The sequence below is a fragment of the Cardiocondyla obscurior genome, linkage group LG08 (genome assembly GCF_019399895.1).
Source record: "Cardiocondyla obscurior isolate alpha-2009 linkage group LG08, Cobs3.1, whole genome shotgun sequence".
Classification (NCBI taxonomy): Eukaryota; Metazoa; Arthropoda; class Insecta; order Hymenoptera; family Formicidae; genus Cardiocondyla; species Cardiocondyla obscurior.
The window spans coordinates 7,381,336-7,403,317 of NC_091871.1; the positions used below are offsets into that span (position 1 = coordinate 7,381,336).

At 35.1% G+C, this 21,982-nt stretch overlaps 1 protein-coding gene across 4 annotated transcripts; it reads right to left on the reverse strand.

Annotated features, from left to right (window-relative positions):
* Positions 1-403: 403 nt before the first annotated feature.
* Poe (E3 ubiquitin-protein ligase-like protein poe) lies at positions 404-21,473 on the reverse strand. Of its 4 annotated transcripts, none has more exons than XM_070660111.1 (43): positions 21,311-21,473; positions 21,034-21,131; positions 20,221-20,675; positions 19,635-20,159; positions 19,390-19,553; positions 18,970-19,207; positions 18,762-18,879; positions 18,508-18,665; positions 18,254-18,422; positions 17,952-18,178; positions 17,721-17,844; positions 17,401-17,627; positions 16,795-17,004; positions 12,200-16,705; positions 11,862-12,019; positions 11,643-11,786; positions 11,520-11,552; positions 11,188-11,389; positions 10,921-11,110; positions 10,467-10,850; positions 9,864-10,318; positions 9,518-9,631; positions 9,183-9,395; positions 8,933-9,109; positions 8,683-8,857; positions 8,452-8,602; positions 8,068-8,296; positions 7,835-7,984; positions 7,445-7,747; positions 7,150-7,376; positions 5,275-7,033; positions 5,052-5,213; positions 4,344-4,968; positions 4,058-4,248; positions 3,792-3,968; positions 3,300-3,716; positions 2,823-3,218; positions 2,612-2,746; positions 2,194-2,535; positions 1,654-2,108; positions 1,202-1,526; positions 957-1,116; positions 404-801 (listed from the first exon to the last, which is right to left on the reverse strand). In XM_070660111.1, the coding sequence occupies exons 1-43, from the start codon at positions 21,430-21,432 to the stop codon at positions 737-739; spliced, it is 15,855 nt and encodes a 5,284-aa protein (XP_070516212.1). In that variant the 5' UTR covers positions 21,433-21,473; the 3' UTR covers positions 404-736. The 4 variants fall into 4 exon arrangements, with proteins under 4 accessions (XP_070516212.1, XP_070516211.1, XP_070516214.1 ...); XM_070660110.1 differs by having other exon boundaries at positions 18,508-18,686; XM_070660113.1 differs by lacking the exon at positions 11,520-11,552.
* Positions 21,474-21,982: the final 509 nt, after the last annotated feature.

The following is a 21,982-nucleotide window of genomic DNA, read 5'->3' on the forward strand; positions in this document are numbered from 1 at the left end:
CGTAAATAAGACAGTACTCTGATCTGCGTGCAAAATATTTCTCATATAAATGGTGTTCAGTAATATATTTATCAGAATTTGACCGTAATACCTTCTCGACGCAAGCGTGTCCGGAATTAAATGAAACGGAGGTTGCAGGTTGCAGGCCGTGAATGCGTGAATATAAAAAACATATGTAACACGAGAATACGCTACAAGTACATACAATTCAATCATACTAACTCACAAGATATGTAACGGATATTTGCTCCGTTCCAATTAATAATGCCATCTAGTCCAAGACGTGGAAACTAAGTCGTACACGTAATTCTTATTTGCGATCGATATCGTATGTGTGCAATCGATTATTATTTATAGTAAATAATTAGTAAAAAATTGACATATATATAAATGTATATATATATATATATTTAAACACTTTTATTTAATCGTATTTTAAAGCATAAGTTTTTTTTCCATATACACATCTGTCTACAAATAAGGATTTATACCAGCGAAGAATAATTTATAATAATCTATATTTTTCATCACAATGTATAATGTAATGCTCACCTTGAGAATTCCATTCGTATCAAGATAGATCATTTTCACTTTAAATCAATTTTTAATATGAAACACGAAAACCTTTTCAATATAAACATTTTAAATTATATCGATTAAACGAACAAATAAAAAGAAAACCGTTTCGTAGATAACGATAATGTAATAAGCTACACAATGAGAACTTCCAGTACCTTCAAGCAAGGCGTCGCAAGACATCAGTAATATACGTAGAAGGATCTCTTATATCTTCTAATAAGCCTGCAAATGTAAAATATTCACAGTTTAATCAGACCATAAACGAATAATTAAAAGATTTTAACAAGAATCAAGTTTAGAATTTATAAAAGATTCGTTGAAGAATTTTAAAAGCAATTTAGTATGTTAGTTTCTATTTCTTGCGTTTAATAACTTACCAACAATATCGCAAAACTCCTCAAATGATGCACATGGCAATAATTCATCGCGATATGACGAAAGCACGCGTTCCGAGGCTTTTAGCATGGCTTCGTCATTGTGCCTAATATATTCAGCCAAAATCGAAGGCCACTGATCATCGGATAAGACATTTACTTTCTATAAATATAAATTTATGGTTCAGACAAAGAGATATAATTACTATATTAATATGTAGGTAATTATTATTGAAATTATTCCGAACCTTAAAGAAGTTTGAATAAATAGAATCCACTAGACCAAAGAAAATTAGAATGTTTTTATAAATTGCATAATCCTTAGCGCTTGGTTCCATAATAGTCTTTGTAGTAGCTGAAGGGGACACATAACGTTGATGTGCTAGTACGAGCAATCGATTTAGATGCGTAAGTCTATACGATTTCCAACGAGTAGGTGTAAATAAAAGTAACGATAGGGTGCACTGATATAATGGACCCTCTGCTTCATAACAATTATCAAGCCACGCCGAGCCTGGTGGTACTTCCAGATAAGTCATTAAAGCTTTATCCTCCCTAGCTGCCGATCGCGTTCTGCAAAAAAAATAAAAAAACATTTAAAATGTTTATTTTATCATATCTCAGCTATTTAATTTTGCAATCGTCAAACATTCTTTTACTCTTCATTATAATTATTAATACGTTATCAAAATATACTTACGTATTAACGACATACAGAGCCATGTGTATTAAATATGGCACTATATGCATATTAGATTGGGGACCTCCACCACCGGTATCCTCGTGAAAACTTTTCTCTTGAGCGAATCGCAAAAGAAGCAATTTTAGATCATGAATAGTCGATGAATAAGATATATCACGGTGACTAGTGCATTCTTGCAGATAGGTATTGTGCCGAGCTAGACAACTGGCAAACGCAGACTCTGGAACTTGCGGGCCCCATAACGGCAGTAGTCCATTGCATTTCGTATTAGCGTTTTGTAATGCAGCGCTTTCCCATTCGTCTCGAGCACGTGCCAAACGCACCGCAGACATATGACAGTCCACGTGGACTACGTTGAAATGCGTGACAGTCGTATAACCCACAGTTTTTCGTTGCTTCGTCTCAAATTCTTCTACATTACAGCGCTTCGTAAATGTATAAATTCCTAATACCTATAACAAAGAAATAATTAACGTGATTGAGGGAAGTAATAAAGAAAATTTTTACCATTTCGAATAATATAAAATACATATTTACCAAGTTTGGTTTAAATTTATATCCTTCGCGGCAAATAACACAGATTAATCCAGTCTCGTCGCCTAGGTCCTCCATCTGCTGGAGAATTGTTCCGCTGGCAGTGACCTGGCCCTTATCATTCGTTTGCATACCAAGTGCACCTAATTGTCTCTCACGCATTGCCATCGCTAAACGTTTCTTCTCGCTACGCGTGTGCTGACGGGCTTCTTCGATAAGTTCCGCTACCCGTTTATTAGTACATAACGCTTCTAACAAATTCTCCGCTAGCGAGCCTACATGTTCGTTTGAGGAAACTTGCTCCAGCCGATGAATAATGCTAATAGTTACTTGCGAGACCGTTAACTAAAATAAAATGATAAATTATTTAAACTTTTGCTATCAAATGGTTTATAAAAATAAAATATATCGTCTCCATTACCTGAGTGGGCTCATGATCTGTAGCTAATCCTGTAAGGAATCTTAAGATGTACTTCAGAGCCGGTTTAGATATAAATTCTTTTAGTTCATCGCTATCTGTGCGTAGTAGCGTAGGTTTAACACACGGAGCGTGCACCTGCAAAAATATATAAAAAAATATTTATTAAATTCATGTATAAAATATTCTTATATTAATATTGCTTTATACTTACGGTAATATACTCAAAGGCATCTTTTACTATGCCCATACTTATGATGTAATCTTTCAACGTATTACCGATAGCGTTTCGTTCAATGCCTTGAGTAAGTATGCAAAACAATTCTAATTTCTGTTCATCCTCAGAAGTGTGCTCAAAATCAAATTTGTAAAAATTTAATACGGGTTTGAAGTAATCACATAAAAGTGCCATTTTCTCTTTATTGCTGTAAGTTAATGCCGCTAAAACTCTCGCGAGATGAGCAAGCACACTAGCACTTTGTCTAACTGCCGTAGATTGCGTACATGATAAAAGTGCCTTAATATGTTCCGGACCACCGAGAGTACGCGAAAATGCTTCAAACTCACTAAATGATTGCGACGCCGCGTTTGCCAATATCGTTTCCATAATCTGAAAGCAATATCAAGCATTTATTATTAATTACAGTATTAAGTAAAAACATTTCCTTTTTTCTTTGCTATTATTACTTACATCCAATAATTGTTCGGTAATTTTTGCTTGAGAATTTTCTGACTCTGTCGCAAGACAACGTTGAAGAACGTCCAAAAATACAGTTACTGCTCCTAATTCAGGTTTACTTAGAACCTCTTGGTTCTTTTTTACCTTTACACATAGTCTAAATAATTTCAATAGCACTTGAAGAAGAGGTCTTGCACGATTTACATCGTGTATCGCCGCTAATCTGTCTAACATAACTTGAAGACCACCGCAGTCTGCTAATACATTAGCCATTTTATAAACTTCCTCGTTGTTCACTTCTTGCTCGCTGTTAGCATTTAAAGTTTCAACAAATTCCTCAGTTGCATCTCCAAGTAAACCGCGCATACGATATATTACGCGCATAGAATCGCATTCGCCACCTTCCAATACCCAAATCTTTTTATAAACCTAAATAAAAAGCAGTATATTTTAAATAGATTTTACATTTAAAAAGAAAATTGACATAAAATCAATTTTTTTTACCTCTTTAACGGGAAGATCTAAACTAATAATTTTGTTATTAACTAAAAGCTCCATTCCATTATCATCTTCTAAAAGTGCAACTAACTCGCAATCTTGGCAAATCTTATTTTTGACATCTCTCATAAGTGGACCGAGACCGGGTTCTAAACTGCTATAAGGATTTCCTAGCATTCTCCCCTAAAAAAAATATATTTAAAACAAAGGAATAAAAGTATTCTTTGTAATAAGCATAAAGATTTTATTTATAAATTAACGCGCAAACTCACCTGCAAGAAATCTTCCTGCTGTGGATCTTTTTCAAGCGTCAAAAAGAATTCTCCAATGTCATTTTCTTCCGGATAGATAATCGAACATAATCTTTCAAATATAAATACAGGAGTACGAACATCTTGAGGATTCTGTTTTTGTATCGTTTCAACGCATATTGCCATGAATGCTTTAGTTTCTTCTTCGGTGCCTAATACACATTAAACAAAATGCAAGATAAAATTTTTATCTCATAACAAGCATATAATTATCAAAAGTATATAGAATAAAAATAATTTTATTTACCAGTAGTCATTTCTTCTAAGAGTTCCAATAATTTCTCTTGCGTATCATCGATTAATCTAGTACGCTGAACAACGAGCCTTCTAAGCGAGAGATAACCATTTAACACCGCGCCGACTAGACGGCCTTTATATTGTTGCTTAATATTTTCTTGTTCTAAGAAAGTTGCCAAGAGTTCCGTAAGCATTTTCAATGAATATCCCTGAGCGAGATCGCTAGTTAAAGTAGTCTCCTCTAGTCTGTGTAGCTCTTCTATTTCTCGTGTCAAAAGTTCGGCCAGTAAAGTCATTACTCCGCGTATCGCTAAGAATTGCTTCCAAGGCGATTGTCTGATTAAACTTTGGTACAATGTAAGAAATTCAGTGCTGCTCTCGCCAGCGGTGCGCAACTCTTCCAAGTAACACGTTAACAAAACAAGAACTTCTTTTTTTCTTTCTATACCTTGGCATAAACTCTCAATCATGTTACATGCCACTTGTCGAGCTAAACGAGAGCTAGGGTTAAAGAGAACTTCTTTCAGCCAGGCACCGTCTGATAATCTCAATGGTTGAACGCCTTGATGCCTCAGGCAACGTTGATGCCACCGATGTCCATATTTTTCCATCAAATATAGCACGCGAACTTCCTCCTGAAACAAAGAATTCCAATTTCTTATTTATTTTATTTTACTGACTTAAATATTAATTTACTTGCTCTATTTTGTAGACAAACCTTTTTAAGAGGTTTAATTGTAGACGGTTCCGTTTTTTTAGCCGGCATGCGACGAAGCCATTCGGAGTATGAATGTTTAGGATCCCCGCTAATCCATTTACCCACGTCAATAGTAACGTCTTCTGGTGGTTGTACAGTCGCTAAAGACTCGATGGTTTTATCCTAAAATTCAAATTGTAAAATAATATACGGTAAAAAGAAGAACGCGGCGTTTGATGCTTACTTTATTTTTCTTTGATACTGGTTGTTCGGGTTTAATGAGACCTTGCAGAATTTTTAGACATGGCAGTATAATACTTTCCATTACAACAGGACTTTTCGATTCTTTACAAGCCGTTAAAAATAGCTGCATTACGCATCGTAATTTTTGTTCCCAACATGAATCTTCTTTTTGCACAAGTGCCGCAAGAAGAGCCATTTCGTGTCTCACAGCAACCGAAAGATTAGGAGTAGCGACTCGTCCGCGAAGCGTCAGTGTAATTCGATTAGTTAATAGCGAACATATTTCTTTGGTCGATTGTGCGTTGTCTCTCGTAACGAGACACAATAGTTGTCGCACGTCCTCTTGCATTTGTACTGTACCCTTTCGTAAATTATGCTCAACGAGCTCCTGGATTAATCCTTGTTTACACAAAACATCTCTGGCTACACTTTTAGTAGCTAATGCGCGTAATAATATCAGACAGTGCTCTGTTGCAGCGGATGCACATCCGTAACAACGCCCGACCGGTGAAACTATTGTATCATCCTTCGTGATTTCGTTCGAAGTAGATGACAATTGCGAACTGCTCTGTCCACGTTGATTTCTGTCATATGCAACAAGCTCTCTGCGGCATGCTAGAACACGTTGAATAATTTTACTAAGCTCCTCAAACGAAGTTTTGCACTCCCCACAATATCTTTGAGCGAGTAGTTGAATCGCTCTGTTCACTTGAGTACTGCCGGACACTTGTATACCGTCTTCTAATCCTCGATCCAAACGATGCTCCGATATCTTAACTAGAAGCATTTCTAATGTAGGTTTATTAGATATTAGAGTTTTGTATACTCGGTCCGCCTTCTCTAATAAAGTATTGATCGTCGCCACCGTCTTCTTTCGATCGTCATCGTTTTCTATAGGATCAACGGCACAGCATGGTCTGCCAGTTAGGGTGTAATCGAATTTAGCATATTTGCAGAATCCGCAAGCGTGACAAAGAAACGGATCTTTTTCATCATAATTAATAGCTCGACACTTGTGACACTGAAATACGTTTTCGCCACAGTTCGCGCATATGCCAGGATTTGCTGGCACGCTGGCAGAACACCGCGGACACTGTAATGTCTCAGATGAAGCTTGAATGTTCTCGTAAAAGTCGGCATACTCAATCATAAGATTGCATGCTACTATCGGCAGGGGAAATTCCATTTTAACTTCCGTCTGTCCCTGGGCAAGCGTAATCTTTTTTGCTTTGTGCCACATGGCTGGTTTATTTTTTAATTCTACGACAGCCTGCACTGATCGATTGTTGTAATAAACATTAATAGTACGAACCATTTTTGTTCTTTTTAAATCGCCTATACGAAGAGTAATACGACTGATAGTATGACTGCCGACTAGCTTTACGATCTGCGTCGTTGTTGTAAATTTAGAATCCACTTTAATCGATGACAGCTTGATTGTTGCCATTGGCACTTCAGGATTATTGCATACAAGACAAGGTTCACTCTCCAAATAATAGCCATCCAGTTCCACGAATTGTGCCAGATTTACGTAAAGATTTGCGTTAGGATGTCGCGCGAGTAACTGATTCTGCGCATGTAAAACGGCAACTGCCTGCTCCATATACGTATGCATCTTTTTTCCAGCGTGTGGCGTTTTCAAACAAAAGTAACCTAGTAAATCGACAAATTGTGCCGCTTTTCGACCATAAGCTGGTACGAGAGGCCACAAACGCCATAAAAGATCCAATAAAACTTCTTGATCCGTCGGTCCACAATTTCTAAAATTTTAAAAATAATTTTATACTCTTATTGTATAATTAAATTTTACATTTACATATATTTCACTTGCATTTTAATCAATAAACTTTTTAAATAATAAATTTTGATAACTTACTTGTAAATTGCTAATATAAGAGAATGTGCTTGCAAACGAACGTTCGTGTTGTTCGTTTCAAGAAGAAAAGTTTGTATAAATTTCATCAATAATGTGGGATGCACTTGCTTTTGAATTTGTTCCACTAACGTCAAGCATTGTGCCTCTTCGAATTTTGCCTCCGTATCAGAGTCCTCAGATTTTTCGCGTTCACGTCTTTCTTTTGTACCAGTCGTCGATTTCGAATCCTAATTAAAGTTTAGATATTAAAACATGCGTTGTATCTCACGTTACAAGCAAGTTCGATTATATTTACCTTTAATTTAGCATCCTTTGCTTCCTTAGATTTATTATTAGAGCAAATAGCACACTGTAATAACTGAAGTACTGTAGGGTTTACACCTTCGTCCAAAAGTGTCGAAATAGCAAAAAGATATGACAGAACGGTATTTTGTTTTAAACAAAATCGTTGCCAGTTTCCAGTACGGCTAGTAGCAATTTCCACGCAACATTTAAGATGTTCGATTAATTCCACTAAAGAATCGTACGGCAAATTGATGGAATGTGGACGAGCATTTGGCGGATCATAACCACCAGTAGTACAGCATTGTTGTACAGACTAGTAATAAAATTAGATATTTTAATTAGTTTTTATAATACTACTTTTATTTAATAAAAGAGAATTTAATATAATAAAGTATCATACCTGCACGTGAGATATAAGAGCATGAAGATCTCGTAACTGCCTGTATTTTTCTTTATTACCGCATATGAAAAGCAACAATTTACGCACTTGTCGTCTGACAAATGGAGTTTGATACGACATCATGTATTCACAAAGATAGAAATACCACGGCTAGAAATAAAAATATATATAATTAATAATCAATTTTTAAAAGTAAGAAAAAAATCTGTCATTAAAAAATTATTTTTAATAACCTGTTCGAATGCAGGTTGCACCACAGTACTTTCCGCGTACTTGTGCACCTGATACGGCAACCGTAGTACCATTTCCGTCAATAATTGAGGATAAGGTTCAAATACATCGCCAGCATGGCCTTTAACATATTGTCGTAGGAAAAATGGTGACATATCTGGTGGCGATGTAGTAAGATGTTCTTTCAGTAACTGACTTCCGATCAAAGTACTAGACTCCTCTGTATTCGTGCTAATAAATAAAATATTAAATTAAGATGACATATGCCTTTCTATGTGAAAATGATGAATTTATTCGTGATTAATAAATTTTTAATTAAACTCCAATTTTTGTCTCGTAATATTTAAATTATTAGTATATTTATATCGAAGGTAAAATAAACTTACATTTTCCAATAATCAAGTAAGGCCTGTAATAATGTTAGACAATAGTCTATGATACCAGCTTTGCTCAAGATCGCAGCAGTAGCTTGTGACACAAAGTTAGGATTATCTGAGGAAGTTTTCGCGGCATACTTCGATCGAGACATAAGAACGCCTAAGAAATAATAAATCAATGATAATATGCACAGCATATTAATATAAATTTATAATAAAAATAGACAATTATTCACTTACTTAATAAGCGCATGATAACTAAATGAACTTCTCTTTTGTTATTACGCTCGCATATGTTGTTTGTATCAGGCTTGTCCATTTCCAATTCTTTCACAAGCATTTGCAGCAAACGTTCCACACACGCTTTATCTCTTTCGTCTTGACCGTCAAGATCCGCAGTTAACATTAATACAACCTGTTACAAAATTAAAACTTTAAAATTGCTGTTTATTGTTTATAAAATTTAATCAGTAATATTATAAAACAGTACCTGCATAAATGGAATAGCAAGCACCCCTCGAACATTGATTAGATTAGGTACAAATTGCGTAAATTTGTCTAACAATAAGAGCCGTATTGCATGTAGTTTCATCGTAATCTCGCCAGTTGTGTCACTTTCCTGTTCAACGCCTTGTTCTTGCTCGGTACCTTCCTCTTGCTCAGTAGCCTAATAGTAATTAAATAAATATATCGTTTTTTTCTGTTTTTAAAAACTGTTTCATAAAGTACGTGAAACTTACAGTGAAAGTAGTAGGTACATCCAGAGTATTAGTTTCAGAGCGTTGCGCTTGATTGATTCCAATTCCAATCGGAGGCATAGCACTGTCGGGAGCATTATCTCCGTACGCAGAACTCCTGCCAGAAACATTATGTTCCCCTGTCATGCTATCAACAGCACTACCTCCGCTATCGCTTCCACTGCTTTCGCTACCTTTGCTCCCACCACTACCACCCTAATATAAAACGTGTTTCAAGTATTATCACGATACGTACAAATATTAAAACTATTAATTTACATCTACATATTTACGGGAATAATATAGAAAAAAAAAAAATATGCTAAGATATAACTTACTTGCTCGGCGGGAGATGTTCGAAGGGTACTACCGTCAGTTGCAGCAGTTGATCCTTCATCGTCGGAACCACCCGCTGAAGCGGTCGTATCAGAGTAATGTCCACCTTCTTGAGCCTAATTAGAAAAAAATATCGAAATCTTAATTATCAAATACAGGCATTTTAATTAAACAAAAATAATTTATGCGGCAAATTATTTTTTTTTTCTTTTTTTTTAATTTAAAATTTTAAAACTTTAAATTAAGATTACAATTAATAGATTACGATCGTTAGCTTTTTCCCAGATGTCTCGAATCCTTAAAATAATTTATGCATGCCACGTATATAAATTTATGTTAAATGGTTACCTGAGCAGCATTTGGCACTTGAACCAGTCCTTGTGTCGCTAAATTTTGCAAACTTTGCAACGTAGAGTCACTTAGATTTTGTAGACTCTGTATACCCTGTAAATTAGGGAAGCCTTGCTGGAATCCTTGGCGCAGTGCTTGTAGATCAGCGGCTCCTTCATGATCTTGTAAACTAAGGGCTATTGCGAGTTCTACCATTGTTTCGTCGTCGGCATCCGGTGGCATATCGAGCAATTGCGGAAAATTAGCCGCGCCGAGTAACGCTTCTAACGGGTGATTAACCACCCTCGCGGCGGCCGAATTTTGATTGCCTTCAGCGCCAAGCATAACCGCTACTCTATCCACTGCCTCGACGGCTTCAATATCAAATTGTTGTTCTACATCGCGCTCTACTGTGTCTTGAGATGCTTGAGATGGTACAGACGCGGATTTTTCTTCGGTTTCAGCAACAACTCCTACAAAAATATTTCAATAATAACAAACAGAAGATAAAATAATGAGTGCGTTAAATTTTTATATTTTTATTCTTACTTAATCTAATCTAAAATTATTTAAAATTGCTTCTATAATTTTAAAATTTTATAATTATTTCCATTTTTGTACCTGGAGTACTGCAGTTGGGCGGACTTGGTATATACACTCTTCTACGTCTGTATCTAGGCCTAAGTACTCTGATTATTGCATGCTTGGCGCTAAAACTGATAGTAGTATCCGACGACAGTAACAATTGCAGATATAATTTGGCGGCTATCGCAGTATTATTTTCAACGTCACATATTGTAAAAGCATGAATTATTTCCACGATTGCGTAGACAGTTCCTTCGGTATGCGTAAGCCCCGGTACAACTACTGGCGCAAGTGCCATATTTTTAGGATACGCCATATGTAGGGACCATAATATTTCCATTAATTGAATGACCAAGTGTTGATTTACATCACCCTTCGCGTTCGAACGAGCTTCTAGACGATCTTTTTCGAAAACTGGTACTGAAAATAAATAATTCCAAAAATTAAAATAACATTTAACGATATCAATTAATTATAAATTAATACGTACTGGCACTTTCATCGATTGATTTATTCGCATATTGTTCAGCAAATTTTGCAAGATTATGTGGACGAGAAATAGCAACAGCACGAACAATAAGTACTAGTCTGTAAAAATTCTCCGCATCTATATCCGCAGGATCATTAGCTTCCCTCATTGATTTTAAAGATTCAAGTACATGTGACAATAATGCATAATCCTAAAAAAAAATATAAAAAGATATAAGAATGCACATAATTGTTAAAATTAATTAATAAATAATTAATTATTGTATACCTTATGAAGATGATAAGCTTGTTTCGTATTATGAAGAGCAGCTAACAAAGCTGTTGTATGCATTTGCACTGATGGTGGAGTAGGTAATATTAACAATCGCGATGCGACATCAATAGCTGTAGTTTTCAATGAGATTTTGTTGTCATCGTATGAGGATAAAATAAATGAGGATTCCAAAACTTCCAAAACGCTCGATATCATCCTGTAAATTTATAAAAAAAAATTTAATAGCAAAATTTTATGTCAAACATCTTGTACAAAATATCTATTGTTAAATTACCTATTTCTCTATTTTATCTGTGCAATAATCAAATTATAATGTATCTTCTTACCTTTCCATGTTAACTGAATTATCCTTTGCCGTTCTGATACAATAGATTAAATAATACTTTTTTTTATCAAATAATTAACTTATTTTACATATTTTATTTATTAAAAAGTAATTATTAACGTACTTATTGATTGAAGACAAAGGCGCAGATACGACAGTATTATCATTTTCATTATTGACTGTTGTTATTGGTGCAGATGTTGGTGGACAAGATTGAATTTCTTCTATTTCTTCAGGCCATCCAAATGCATCCTTCGTTTTTCCATATCTTTATAAAAAAAAAACTCGATGTAATCAAATAATAAGATATTTAGAAATTATTTAAATAAGATTGTGGACATACATTTTGATAGAATCAACCATAATAACACCCTCTTGATCTTGAGATGGCCCAAAAGTAATTGTCAATTTTTTATCAGCTTGGAGACTTTCTTCTCTCGTTAAAGGTATATCAAACCAGCGGCTCCTCGTTAGCGTAGTTCGAATACTTCTACCAAATACCTATATAAATGCACAAATATAAAACTAATTAGAATTAAAATTAAAGTTGCAAATCACAATATAATTATAAAAATAATAATTACATATATAATAATTAAAAAATAATAATTACAAAATAATAATTACATATATAACAATTAAAAAATAATAATTACAATATAATAATTATTTTTAACTCACCTCAACGTACAAAGGTGCCTTTTGAATGTCTTGATTGCCGAAAAGAACTCTTATTCCCGTCATTACCAAAATTACATCGTTATTCATAACTTCTACATTAAAACCCATAGATTTCGTAGAAACCACGTACATTCCAGTGGTGTTTAAACGATGTTTAATCTGTGCGACGTTATAGATCTGCAACAGATCATTGCCGCCGAATTCAACATCGTTCATCACTTGACAATGTTCGAAGAAATCAATAGGAAATGTGATAGATCCTGACGGTTTTCCCATTTTATTTGCTTTTTTCTTTCGTGCTGGCTTAATGCCAATCGTAGTGCTAATCGGTTGCACGATAGACGACATCCAAAATCCTGTTTGCTCCATACCAGCCATGTAGATTCTTAAACTTCCGTCTTCGCATAATAATATCAGAGTCGTGCGGTGTTCGGCGTTTGAACTGGGATGTCGAATCGCGACCATGTCCATAATCTTTGCCTTTGCGGGCATAATTTTGATCTCCTGTATCATAATTGTATCGGGTTTAATCATTAATATCACTGGATTATTACTGGTCTGCAAAATAGAGCAGACTAATCCAGGATGATTCGCCACCTCGCTCCATTGGCACAATGGTTGCGGCTGATTATTGTTTGATTTATTGCCGTTTGTTTTGCTGCTAGCGAGATTAATTTGAAATACCACTGTAATATCGGCGTCCATATGTTTCAGTGGCGCTATAAAGCTTTTACCGCAAACGTAACTAAAAAATAATAATTGTAGAGCATGAGAATAATAGATGGAAACACCGCCGCCTCCTACTTGACCGGTGTCTTTTATTTCCGGATGATAAACGTCGAGGGTATTTGTCACGTAAAAAGCACCGTGCTTAGCTTGGCTGTCTTCGTCCATAACTTGACTGTAGATATATCCGGCAGAAGACATGAGTAACATATGAAATGTACCATCCTCCGCGTGCATAAAAGTACAATCTCTTATTTTTCCCGTCGGCACAAGAAAATAATATTGTGGACTTAACGCATCCTTTCCCAAGTCGTAAATTTTAACAAAGTCAGCTGTGACCAGCGCTAATTGCGTTTGCGCGCCGGGAAGCCATAATGCTTTAATAATGAAATTGCCACTTTCGAGCTGTGGATGTAATACTAAATGATCGGACACTGTTCCGGAACTGTTGAATGTAAGCACGTGACAATCCTTGAAACCGCAGACAGCCAAAAAATCCTCGTTCCATTGATTTCCAGTAACCGAGAGTACAGTGAAAGGCACCGGTGCCGATGCGAGTCTCGTTAGAGTTAATTTTCTTTTAGAGGAGTCAGCTTGCTTTAGTAGGGCGCTAAGTTGCAATACAGTTATTTTTCCTTTCTCGTGAGACACGGCTAAATGCTGTCGTTTACCGTGAGGAGACGACAGACAGCACATCGCAACTCGTCGTATCATGTGAGCAGACAGTAGCTGTCTAATCGTTTGACCTTGATCTCCTGAATAATTCATTCTAACATTTTCAAACGCGCCTTCCTGTGATCCCAAAGTCGGTAGCATAAGTTGATCCGTGTGCTCAAACTTTTTGTCAAGCGTATGTAGACGTTTAAGCGCCAATTGCGCTCGGGCGTGACATCCAACCGGTGAATATCGTTGGCAAGACGAATCTACCGCAGGTACTAACACTCGCATTAAATCCACCAACGAAGATACTAATCCACTCTTCGATAATTGAGAATATATCCAATCTTTAGACGGTTCTAATTGCTTCGTTAAATATGCTTGTTTCTGCGTATCGCGTCCGCTTCTTTCGTGCTTATCATACAAATGCACGGGACTAGATGCTCTTCGGCGCAAACTGCTCGTAAGCAGCAAATTATTTTCCGTAGGCGCGCCGGCATTGTTATATGGAATATTGTTACCTACTTGATGTTCCGAACTCTGCGGGCTACGTTTTGTAAGTGCCTGGCACGATCCATCGTCTTTGGCACCACAGTCGCAAAAGAAATTTCCGTATTTCGCATATGTAACATCGTGGCCACGATGACAGACTCGCGCACATACCGTACAAACTCCGACTCCGTCGACCATATTACACGTGTGACAATGATACCAATGCTGATTCATAAATTCTTTTTGCGTAATTGTGAAAGTACACAGCTTATTACAAAGGCTATCCTCGTCTGAATCTTCAGCCGCGCTGTCATCGTCGTCGTGTGGAATTTCGTCGATCCAATCGCTATCATTTACATCGTTATTCGGTACAGCACCTTCCCACGGTGGACTAATAGCTCGATCTTGAGATTGCGCTTGTTGCGGGCAAATCGCGCCTACTACGTCGGCTATATAATTTAATATACAGCATTCCGCTTCAATGTACGGCGATGGTTTATCGAAAGATTGCGGATCTTTGTTCATTATTTGCTCCTTGCAAAGTTCCACCCATTCAATAGCAGCTTTAAATAATAACGTGTGTCCTTTTTCTTGTCCAGCATCAGCTAGCGTAGACATAATATGCATTAAATGTACGAATCGATTGCCTTCGATAATAGGAGATAAAATTTGGTATGTTAGCGGTATCAGAACTTGAAGAATAGTTATCGAGACGTTCGCACTGAAATTGCTTTTATCTTTCACTATGTAATTTGTTAATGCCCGCAAGAAGCGACTGTTTTCATGAATCGTAATCTGCTCGTCATTAGTAGTTGTATGTTGATTGTTAGAAGTATCAGAAATTGTCCATTGAGCTTGTTCATTATTAGATGCATTATTTTTTTCATCCGGCTTTTGACTCTCTTCTGACGTGCCGGAAACAGTTACCAATGTATTCGCAGTTCCGGCTGTGGGTGTTGGTACATTCGCTGTGGAATTTGTCGCCGGTATATTTGTTACTCCCAGTATAACGTGTCTTAACCACGTTTGTAGTTTCTCGTCTTCGACATTAGCGAAACTGGCTACAGAATTGCAAAGGCGATCGAGCGATCCGTCGCCCGGTTTTTCAGTAGTTTTAAATAATGCACTAAAGAATTGAAAAACGTAAGTGCTAAACTGTGGCGAAGCTTGAGGTGATGTTATAGATAATAATACGGATACGAGACTATGATTCGAGTCGGGAGCGAAGAACATGTCCAAAGCTTTACATCCAAGAGGTTTTTCCAATAATTTTTCCCAATATTTTATACACTGATCCAAGATATCTTCATCTATAACAACTTCAATAGATCCGTCTGTATTATCGGTGTATTCAATTATCAGATTGTACGTGTGATTTAGTACAAACAAATGTTCTCGTAAAACGCGTTCTTCATTATCGTTATCTTGTCCTAATATTTTAGTCAGAGTATTGACAGCCATTTCTCGTAGATAGTCGGTACGAGCATCCATTGATATAGAAATAAGAATGTCCACAGCTTGAGAATGTACGTTAGATTGTGGTTCCGGGGTCGTTGCAGGACTAATGTATTCCATCATAAATGAGACCAAGCAATACAATAAATTTTTTAATGACGGATTAATGGAGAACGTTGGATGTTCAGATAAAGAACTGACGTGATAATTCACCGTAGTAAAAATGTAACTTTCTGCAGGTATTATATCATTTGCGTATGTATTCCAAGGCACGGGAGCAAACGCAATATTTTTCCATTTATCCAAAGCGGATTTAACGGAACTTGGTAAAAATGAAACTAATGACGATTCCGTTTCCCAATTTGCGCCTGCCATCGATAAAATGTTGTCTAGAATTAAATAATCCCGCATACCATATTTTCTGTATTCTTCAACAGTTTTAAACGTATGGTATAATATGTTAGAACGACACGATAGTAATATGGCATCTGTTAAAGATAAAATATGCGGTAGAATTTCGATTATCATTTTAGTTCTATTTGAAGGTGTAGAATCTGCATTCTGTGTACTCTTGGAAGTTTCAATATTTTCAGTAAGATTTTTCGATATACTCTCATCCATAAGAACTTGCAGTTTTCCTATTACTGCAGCCAGTATACATAACGAACCAAGTTTCGGTAATGATTCTTTGGGCATTATTTTGTCAGTAGCATTATATTCGGGTTTAAGCGAAATGATGCAATTCTTCGCAAGTGTGACATCATATTTAAGAGAGTTTACAGTGGACGATACTGTTTTTAATAAATTTTCCGCATACTGTGTATACATTCCTTGTTTAACTAAACAATCTTTCATCCAACCAGTAAAAGTTTTATATGCGGCTCTCGGTCCCCATATCAAAGAATGAAGTAGCATAGGTCCAGCTGGTATCTCTTCACCGAGAGCAAGTTTATTCATGTAAGGAGTCGAAGGCGGTAGCATTAATAATAATTCCCAGCATATTGAAAAGCAATACTGAATTGCACATAGTCCAGTAAACGTGATCTTTTCCTTGCTATCCGTATTGTTTTTTCTATGCATATCAGTTTGATTCAGAACGTTCAGAATATCAATCAATGCATCAACTAAGAGAGGATATTTCATTTTATCCGGAGTGCCCAAAATAAAATTACAGGCCTATAAAACATAAAAAAATATTTTACATAATTTTTTTTTACAATTAAGATCATACTTTTTTTCTAAAATAATTTATATTTATAACAAACCAATCCGTCCAACTTTGGTGCATCCTGATTATTAAAATCCGTTCTTGATAAATTGTAAAAACGTGGCTTCATTGAGAATTCGTCTTGAGAACCATATTTACGATAATTATCTTCTATTTCTACCCAAGGAGTAAAAGCTCTGGCAGTCTGTTTACTTCCGTCTTTTGTATCACATACCAAGCTCGTCGCAGAAAATAGATTCCATTGTACCTATGTAAAGAAAGACAAGTACAAAGCTAATTATTATTTAAAAAATAAAATAATTAATGTGTTATATATATATATAATAAAATAATAAATATTATAAATGTACAAGACGTTTACTACCACTCAAGCAGTACTTTTGCACTGGTGGCCCTGGTATCTTGTTAATAAAGTAATTTTCTTTAGCATTTGATACATTTATGTCATTACAAAATCCTAATAAAATATTGCAAATAGTAAATTATTAAATACGATAAAATAAGTTTAAATATATTTAAACTTTTTTTTCTTTTTAATAATTTACATTACAATATAAAGTAATGACAATTTATGTATATGTATATATAATGCAATTTATTTTATATAAAATTTTAATGCAATAGAAATTTATAAATATCTTACCTGCTCAAGCAATACCGGATGTGCATCGTACAGATGTTTCATCATGTATTCAAGTAATAATAATAATCGGGATAAATGCAGCAATTGAGAATCTTTCATCGGTGTTTTAACGGCTTCGCTACACCGCACTGCACCACTTCCAGTTACAAGCAATACAGATTTCTTTTGCATTAAATTTAAAGAGTGAAATAGAAAGAGAACCAACTGAGCATGTTCAACATTTAAATCTGCAAGTGAACAAGAATAGTTAATATTCTATCAATAAATAATATTTTAGATATTACTAGTAAAATTCCGTAATAAAATCTGTTATATCGTACCCTCATTTTCAGCTTCATACGTTGTTTGAGGATTGCATACATTCTCAACCATAGTTGTTACTAATCGGTGCCATATACTTATACAAGCAGCTTCTCTTTCTAATTGCGGTTTCAGTAACAACACCTAATTACATAAAATCTTTTAAAAATTTCTGTTGCATAATTCATCAAGATTAAATATTAACTATTTTTTTATTTAATATAATTTAAGTATTAGTAATCACAATATACCTGCGCTAGTACACTGAGAGTTCGCGGATACACTTGTAGAGGCCACGTGGTAGAGCTACTGTTTTCTGTAGACCACGGACTCACTCCCAAATGTTGAAGTAAGGTATTTTGTAAAGATTCGCTTAAGGTATTCCATGCAAGTAAATTATGCGTGTAACGACTTAAAGCTTGAGAAAACTCGGAATACATAGCACCTAACGTAGCACCATAGAATGCAGAAATTGTACCTAAAAATATAACTTTGCGTTACAATATCACGATTTTTAAATTAAAAAAAAAAATATACAACTATGTAAATTTACCTGTTTCCGTTCTTGCCGTTTCGTGATCTAAATCTCTTATAATTGCTGCCAAAATTACCATTTGTTGTTCAACTAAACCATTAACTACATATTCACGAACGTATGTACTTCGACTACCAATCAAGTGTTTGTTCATAAATTGAAATATTTTTGTCGCAAGTGAAATGTACTGTAAAATAAAAAAATCAATAATTAACAAGTTTGCTGTAATTTAAAACAATGATAAACAAATAATTATATATATAGAAACTTACACCGTGAGGCTCTCGATTATCAGGAACAATAGTAGTAATGGTAGTACGTTCTGCACTTGTTTCGTTATTTGTCTCTTTATTAGTATTTGTTGACGTCTCATCGGATGGAGCAATAGTTTCCTCAAACCATAAACCCAAAATTGGTTCGCTGTCCTCCTCTGCAGACATAATAGTTTGTTCTATACATATACTTAATATATACAAGATAAACGCATAATTAAAATACATTATCGTAAATGAATTTGTAATATTACCCTCATCAGTGGAATTCTCTGAGCAACTTAAAAGATCTTCATAATATGTAGTAGAGTCAGATTGACTCAATGCATCTCCTTCTAAAGGATGCTTTTGCACTCTTTTCAATGTACACGCCTGCAATTAAAAAAAAAAACATTAAAATTTAATATTACATTATCGCGGTTTTAGGCCAAATAAGATAAAGCATATAAAATAATTGAATACCTTTCTGTAACTAATAGTAGCAAGGTAAAATAACAAATGATTTAACGGCACCGCTTGTAGGAACGTTACTGCTCTTTGTAATGCTGTAGCAGTAGATAAAATATCCAGCGGTGCCGGTTCTGGAACTGCCACAACTATGTCCGAATTGGCTTCAATAGATACATCTTCCAAAAGCGCGCTCATTAAATTCAATGCATGAGATGCTAATGCCACTGATAATACACCAAATCCTTGTTGCCTAATTGTTACATCAATATATATTTCATTAAAAAGTAAGGGTGTACTGTATACTGGTTATTAAATTATAATATTAAACATTATTAAAAAAAAAAAATTTGAAAAATAAATCGTGATAATATATAATAAAAACAATTTGCACTTTTTGCAATTAATATTTAAAAAGTAAAATATAATATTTACACTTTCATAAGATTTACACGTCCACTCCCGTCACGAGCTTTGCTTGGCGATTTTCCTTTTTCTTCTTTTCCTTTATCTGCAGCACTAAAACTGCTCACAGTTAATTGCGCTTGCAATCCAGAGTCTAGCAGCCACACTCCAATAAGTAAATGATTTTGTAGAATCTAGCATAGATGAAGAAAAATAATTATATAATTAAAATATGAGATTAATGTATTTATAAACCAATTATTCTTATTACTCACATGTCCTCCCGCACGCGTGCTATTTTTTATAACGTTTGAAACTTGACCAAATATCTCCAGACTTTTTTCAACAACTGTAATTGCTAAAGTATCATATTCTTCATCTGTGGTTTTGACATTCTGATTGGCTTGAGTATTTGTTGCAGTATTTGTACTGCATTTAGGTGATACTGCATTTGTTATACCGACTATACTTGATGCTGTTGCATTTGCAATGGAACAGTATAAGCAAGACATAGTCAACAGTGACAACTTTTCTAATTTTTGTGGTGTCAAAGGTTCAAGTATTGGGAGAGATATTACATTATGTACAATATTAATGTCACTAACAACAGAATGTAGACTATGTCTTATTATATGTGCTTCTGAGGTATTTGCTGGCAAACTGAATGCTTTCTTGGATAAATAACCTTGATACTTTCTAGTATATCGAGATAAATGTAGAAGATTTAAACACATATCTAACAAAGTATCACCTGCTCCCATATTCTGTAATGTGCTTATATTGTTTGCTATAAACATCATCTGCAATATAAATTGGCATATTATAAAATATATCTGTACATTTATATTTATTAATACAAACCTTAGTATCAGAATGTGTTTCACTTGAACTTGTAATATTAGTATTTTTATTCGTACTGTCTACCAAACTTTCATTAGTAAAAACCGAGGATGATGAAAAATCTTGTAATGGCATTGTCAATTGTTCAAGAATACTAGTAGACAAATCACAACGAGATCGCATAGATTCTTTTACTGATTGTTGAGAGGACTCTTTTTCTTTTCCACCTGACATAACTGTTACATAAGATGGTACTTTAGAATTTTTTATAACAGAAACAAGTGAAATTTCTTCTGTAGATGTAAGTAGAGATTGTCCTGTGCATAGAGCACGTATTGGAAGTAATAATTGCTTTGTTGTTAAAACTGTTGATGTAGTATCTCCTGACTGTGCTTGTTGCTGTGGCAATTTATCCACAAGATAAGTAAGCAACACTTTGCATGCTTGACAGACAATAGGTAGTTGACTTTTGGTAACTAAAAGTAATATTTTATAAAGTTAAATACTTATATACAAGATATATACAAATTTGTATTGAAAAACGTTTAAATATTTTAAATTTAATTGCTATCCCAAGATTGCTCTAACAAAGAAACGTATATAGCCGAGAATGTAAAACAATAAAAATAAAAAAAAAACCTTCAACGTTATCTTTAGATAAAATACTTTGACAACTCTAAAATACATGTTTAGCTTTGCTTATTTAGGGCTTTTTCGTTCCTGTCGTTTCTTGCGACAATCTCGGAATAATCGATTACAATTAACGACGTTTTAGAAGTTTAATATAAAAACATTTCCGTGTAGTTGTCCACACGCAGATGCGCGAGTACTTACACGTATTTGCGCAACCGCTAATACAATCCGCCGACAAGGCAGCGACCGCCGTATAAAAAGTGTCATATTGATCTTCGTGAGAAACGAATTTATTTTCGCTAAAAAGAGAACAGAGAAAGAATATTATTTATTCCAAACCAAATAAAAGATCGGACGAAGTCTGTGCCGCGATAGTTAGCTGAGTTTTCGTTCCTGTGCTTGGCTAAGGAGAGGCGTATTTTGCATCGAGAAAAATAAGGTTTAACCCGGTTGCAAGATTGCAACCGATTACACCTACCTTTTAACGATGCTCTTTACGAGATCGATAACGTCATTTTTGTTAAATGAACGCGGTGACGTTCCTAATATCGGTTTCATCACCGAGGGCCACTCATCATGACCACCACTCTTCGCCGCCATTTTCAATACTGAATGATACTGAACGAGCTGAAAACTGAGCTAACTAAAGTGGAATACCGAGACAGGCCGCGACTACCGAGCTAAACAGTTGACTGTAAAGCAGTATTTCTATAGAAAGAGAATAACGGAACAAAACTATACCGGAACCGTTCTGATTGGTTAGAATTATTTTATCTCTATAAATTACGGAGACTGACCAATCAGGAAGTTCGATTTCCGTTCGCGAAAAGCAGCTAGTAATACTCAACAGACTTCTCGATGACTTTAATCTTGCCGAGGTCCGCTATGAGCCGCCACTTTCGTGTGGGGGCGGTTTAATCGAAGCTACTTTTCTAATAAACGAATAGACCGTGAACGGGTAGAGGCAAATCGAAATTTCTAGTGAAAGTTAACCGTCGTTAACAAATTGAGTCGATTGAAATAGTGGTGAGAATTAACCGACATCTGAATATTAGTTTCACCGGTGAGTTTCTTAAAAATAATCCTAAAATAATATAATTAGCGTCGGATTTGGAATAACTCGGTAGGAAATAATGAATAGATGTAGGAA

What these genes read in the sequence shown, in the direction of transcription:
- Poe (XM_070660110.1), bottom strand. Translation starts at nt 21,432, where the DNA reads ATGGCGGCGAAGAGTGGTGGTCATGATGAGTGGCCCTCGGTGATGAAA. An exon ending in CAGTATCAAAGAAAAATAAA is followed by an intron (nt 5,214 to 5,274) that starts GTAAGCATCAAA and finishes TTTGAATTTTAG; the next exon opens with GATAAAACCATCGAGTCTTT. An exon ending in TTACCGAACAATTATTGGAT is followed by an intron (nt 3,219 to 3,299) that starts GTAAGTAATAAT and finishes TATTGCTTTCAG; the next exon opens with ATTATGGAAACGATATTGGC.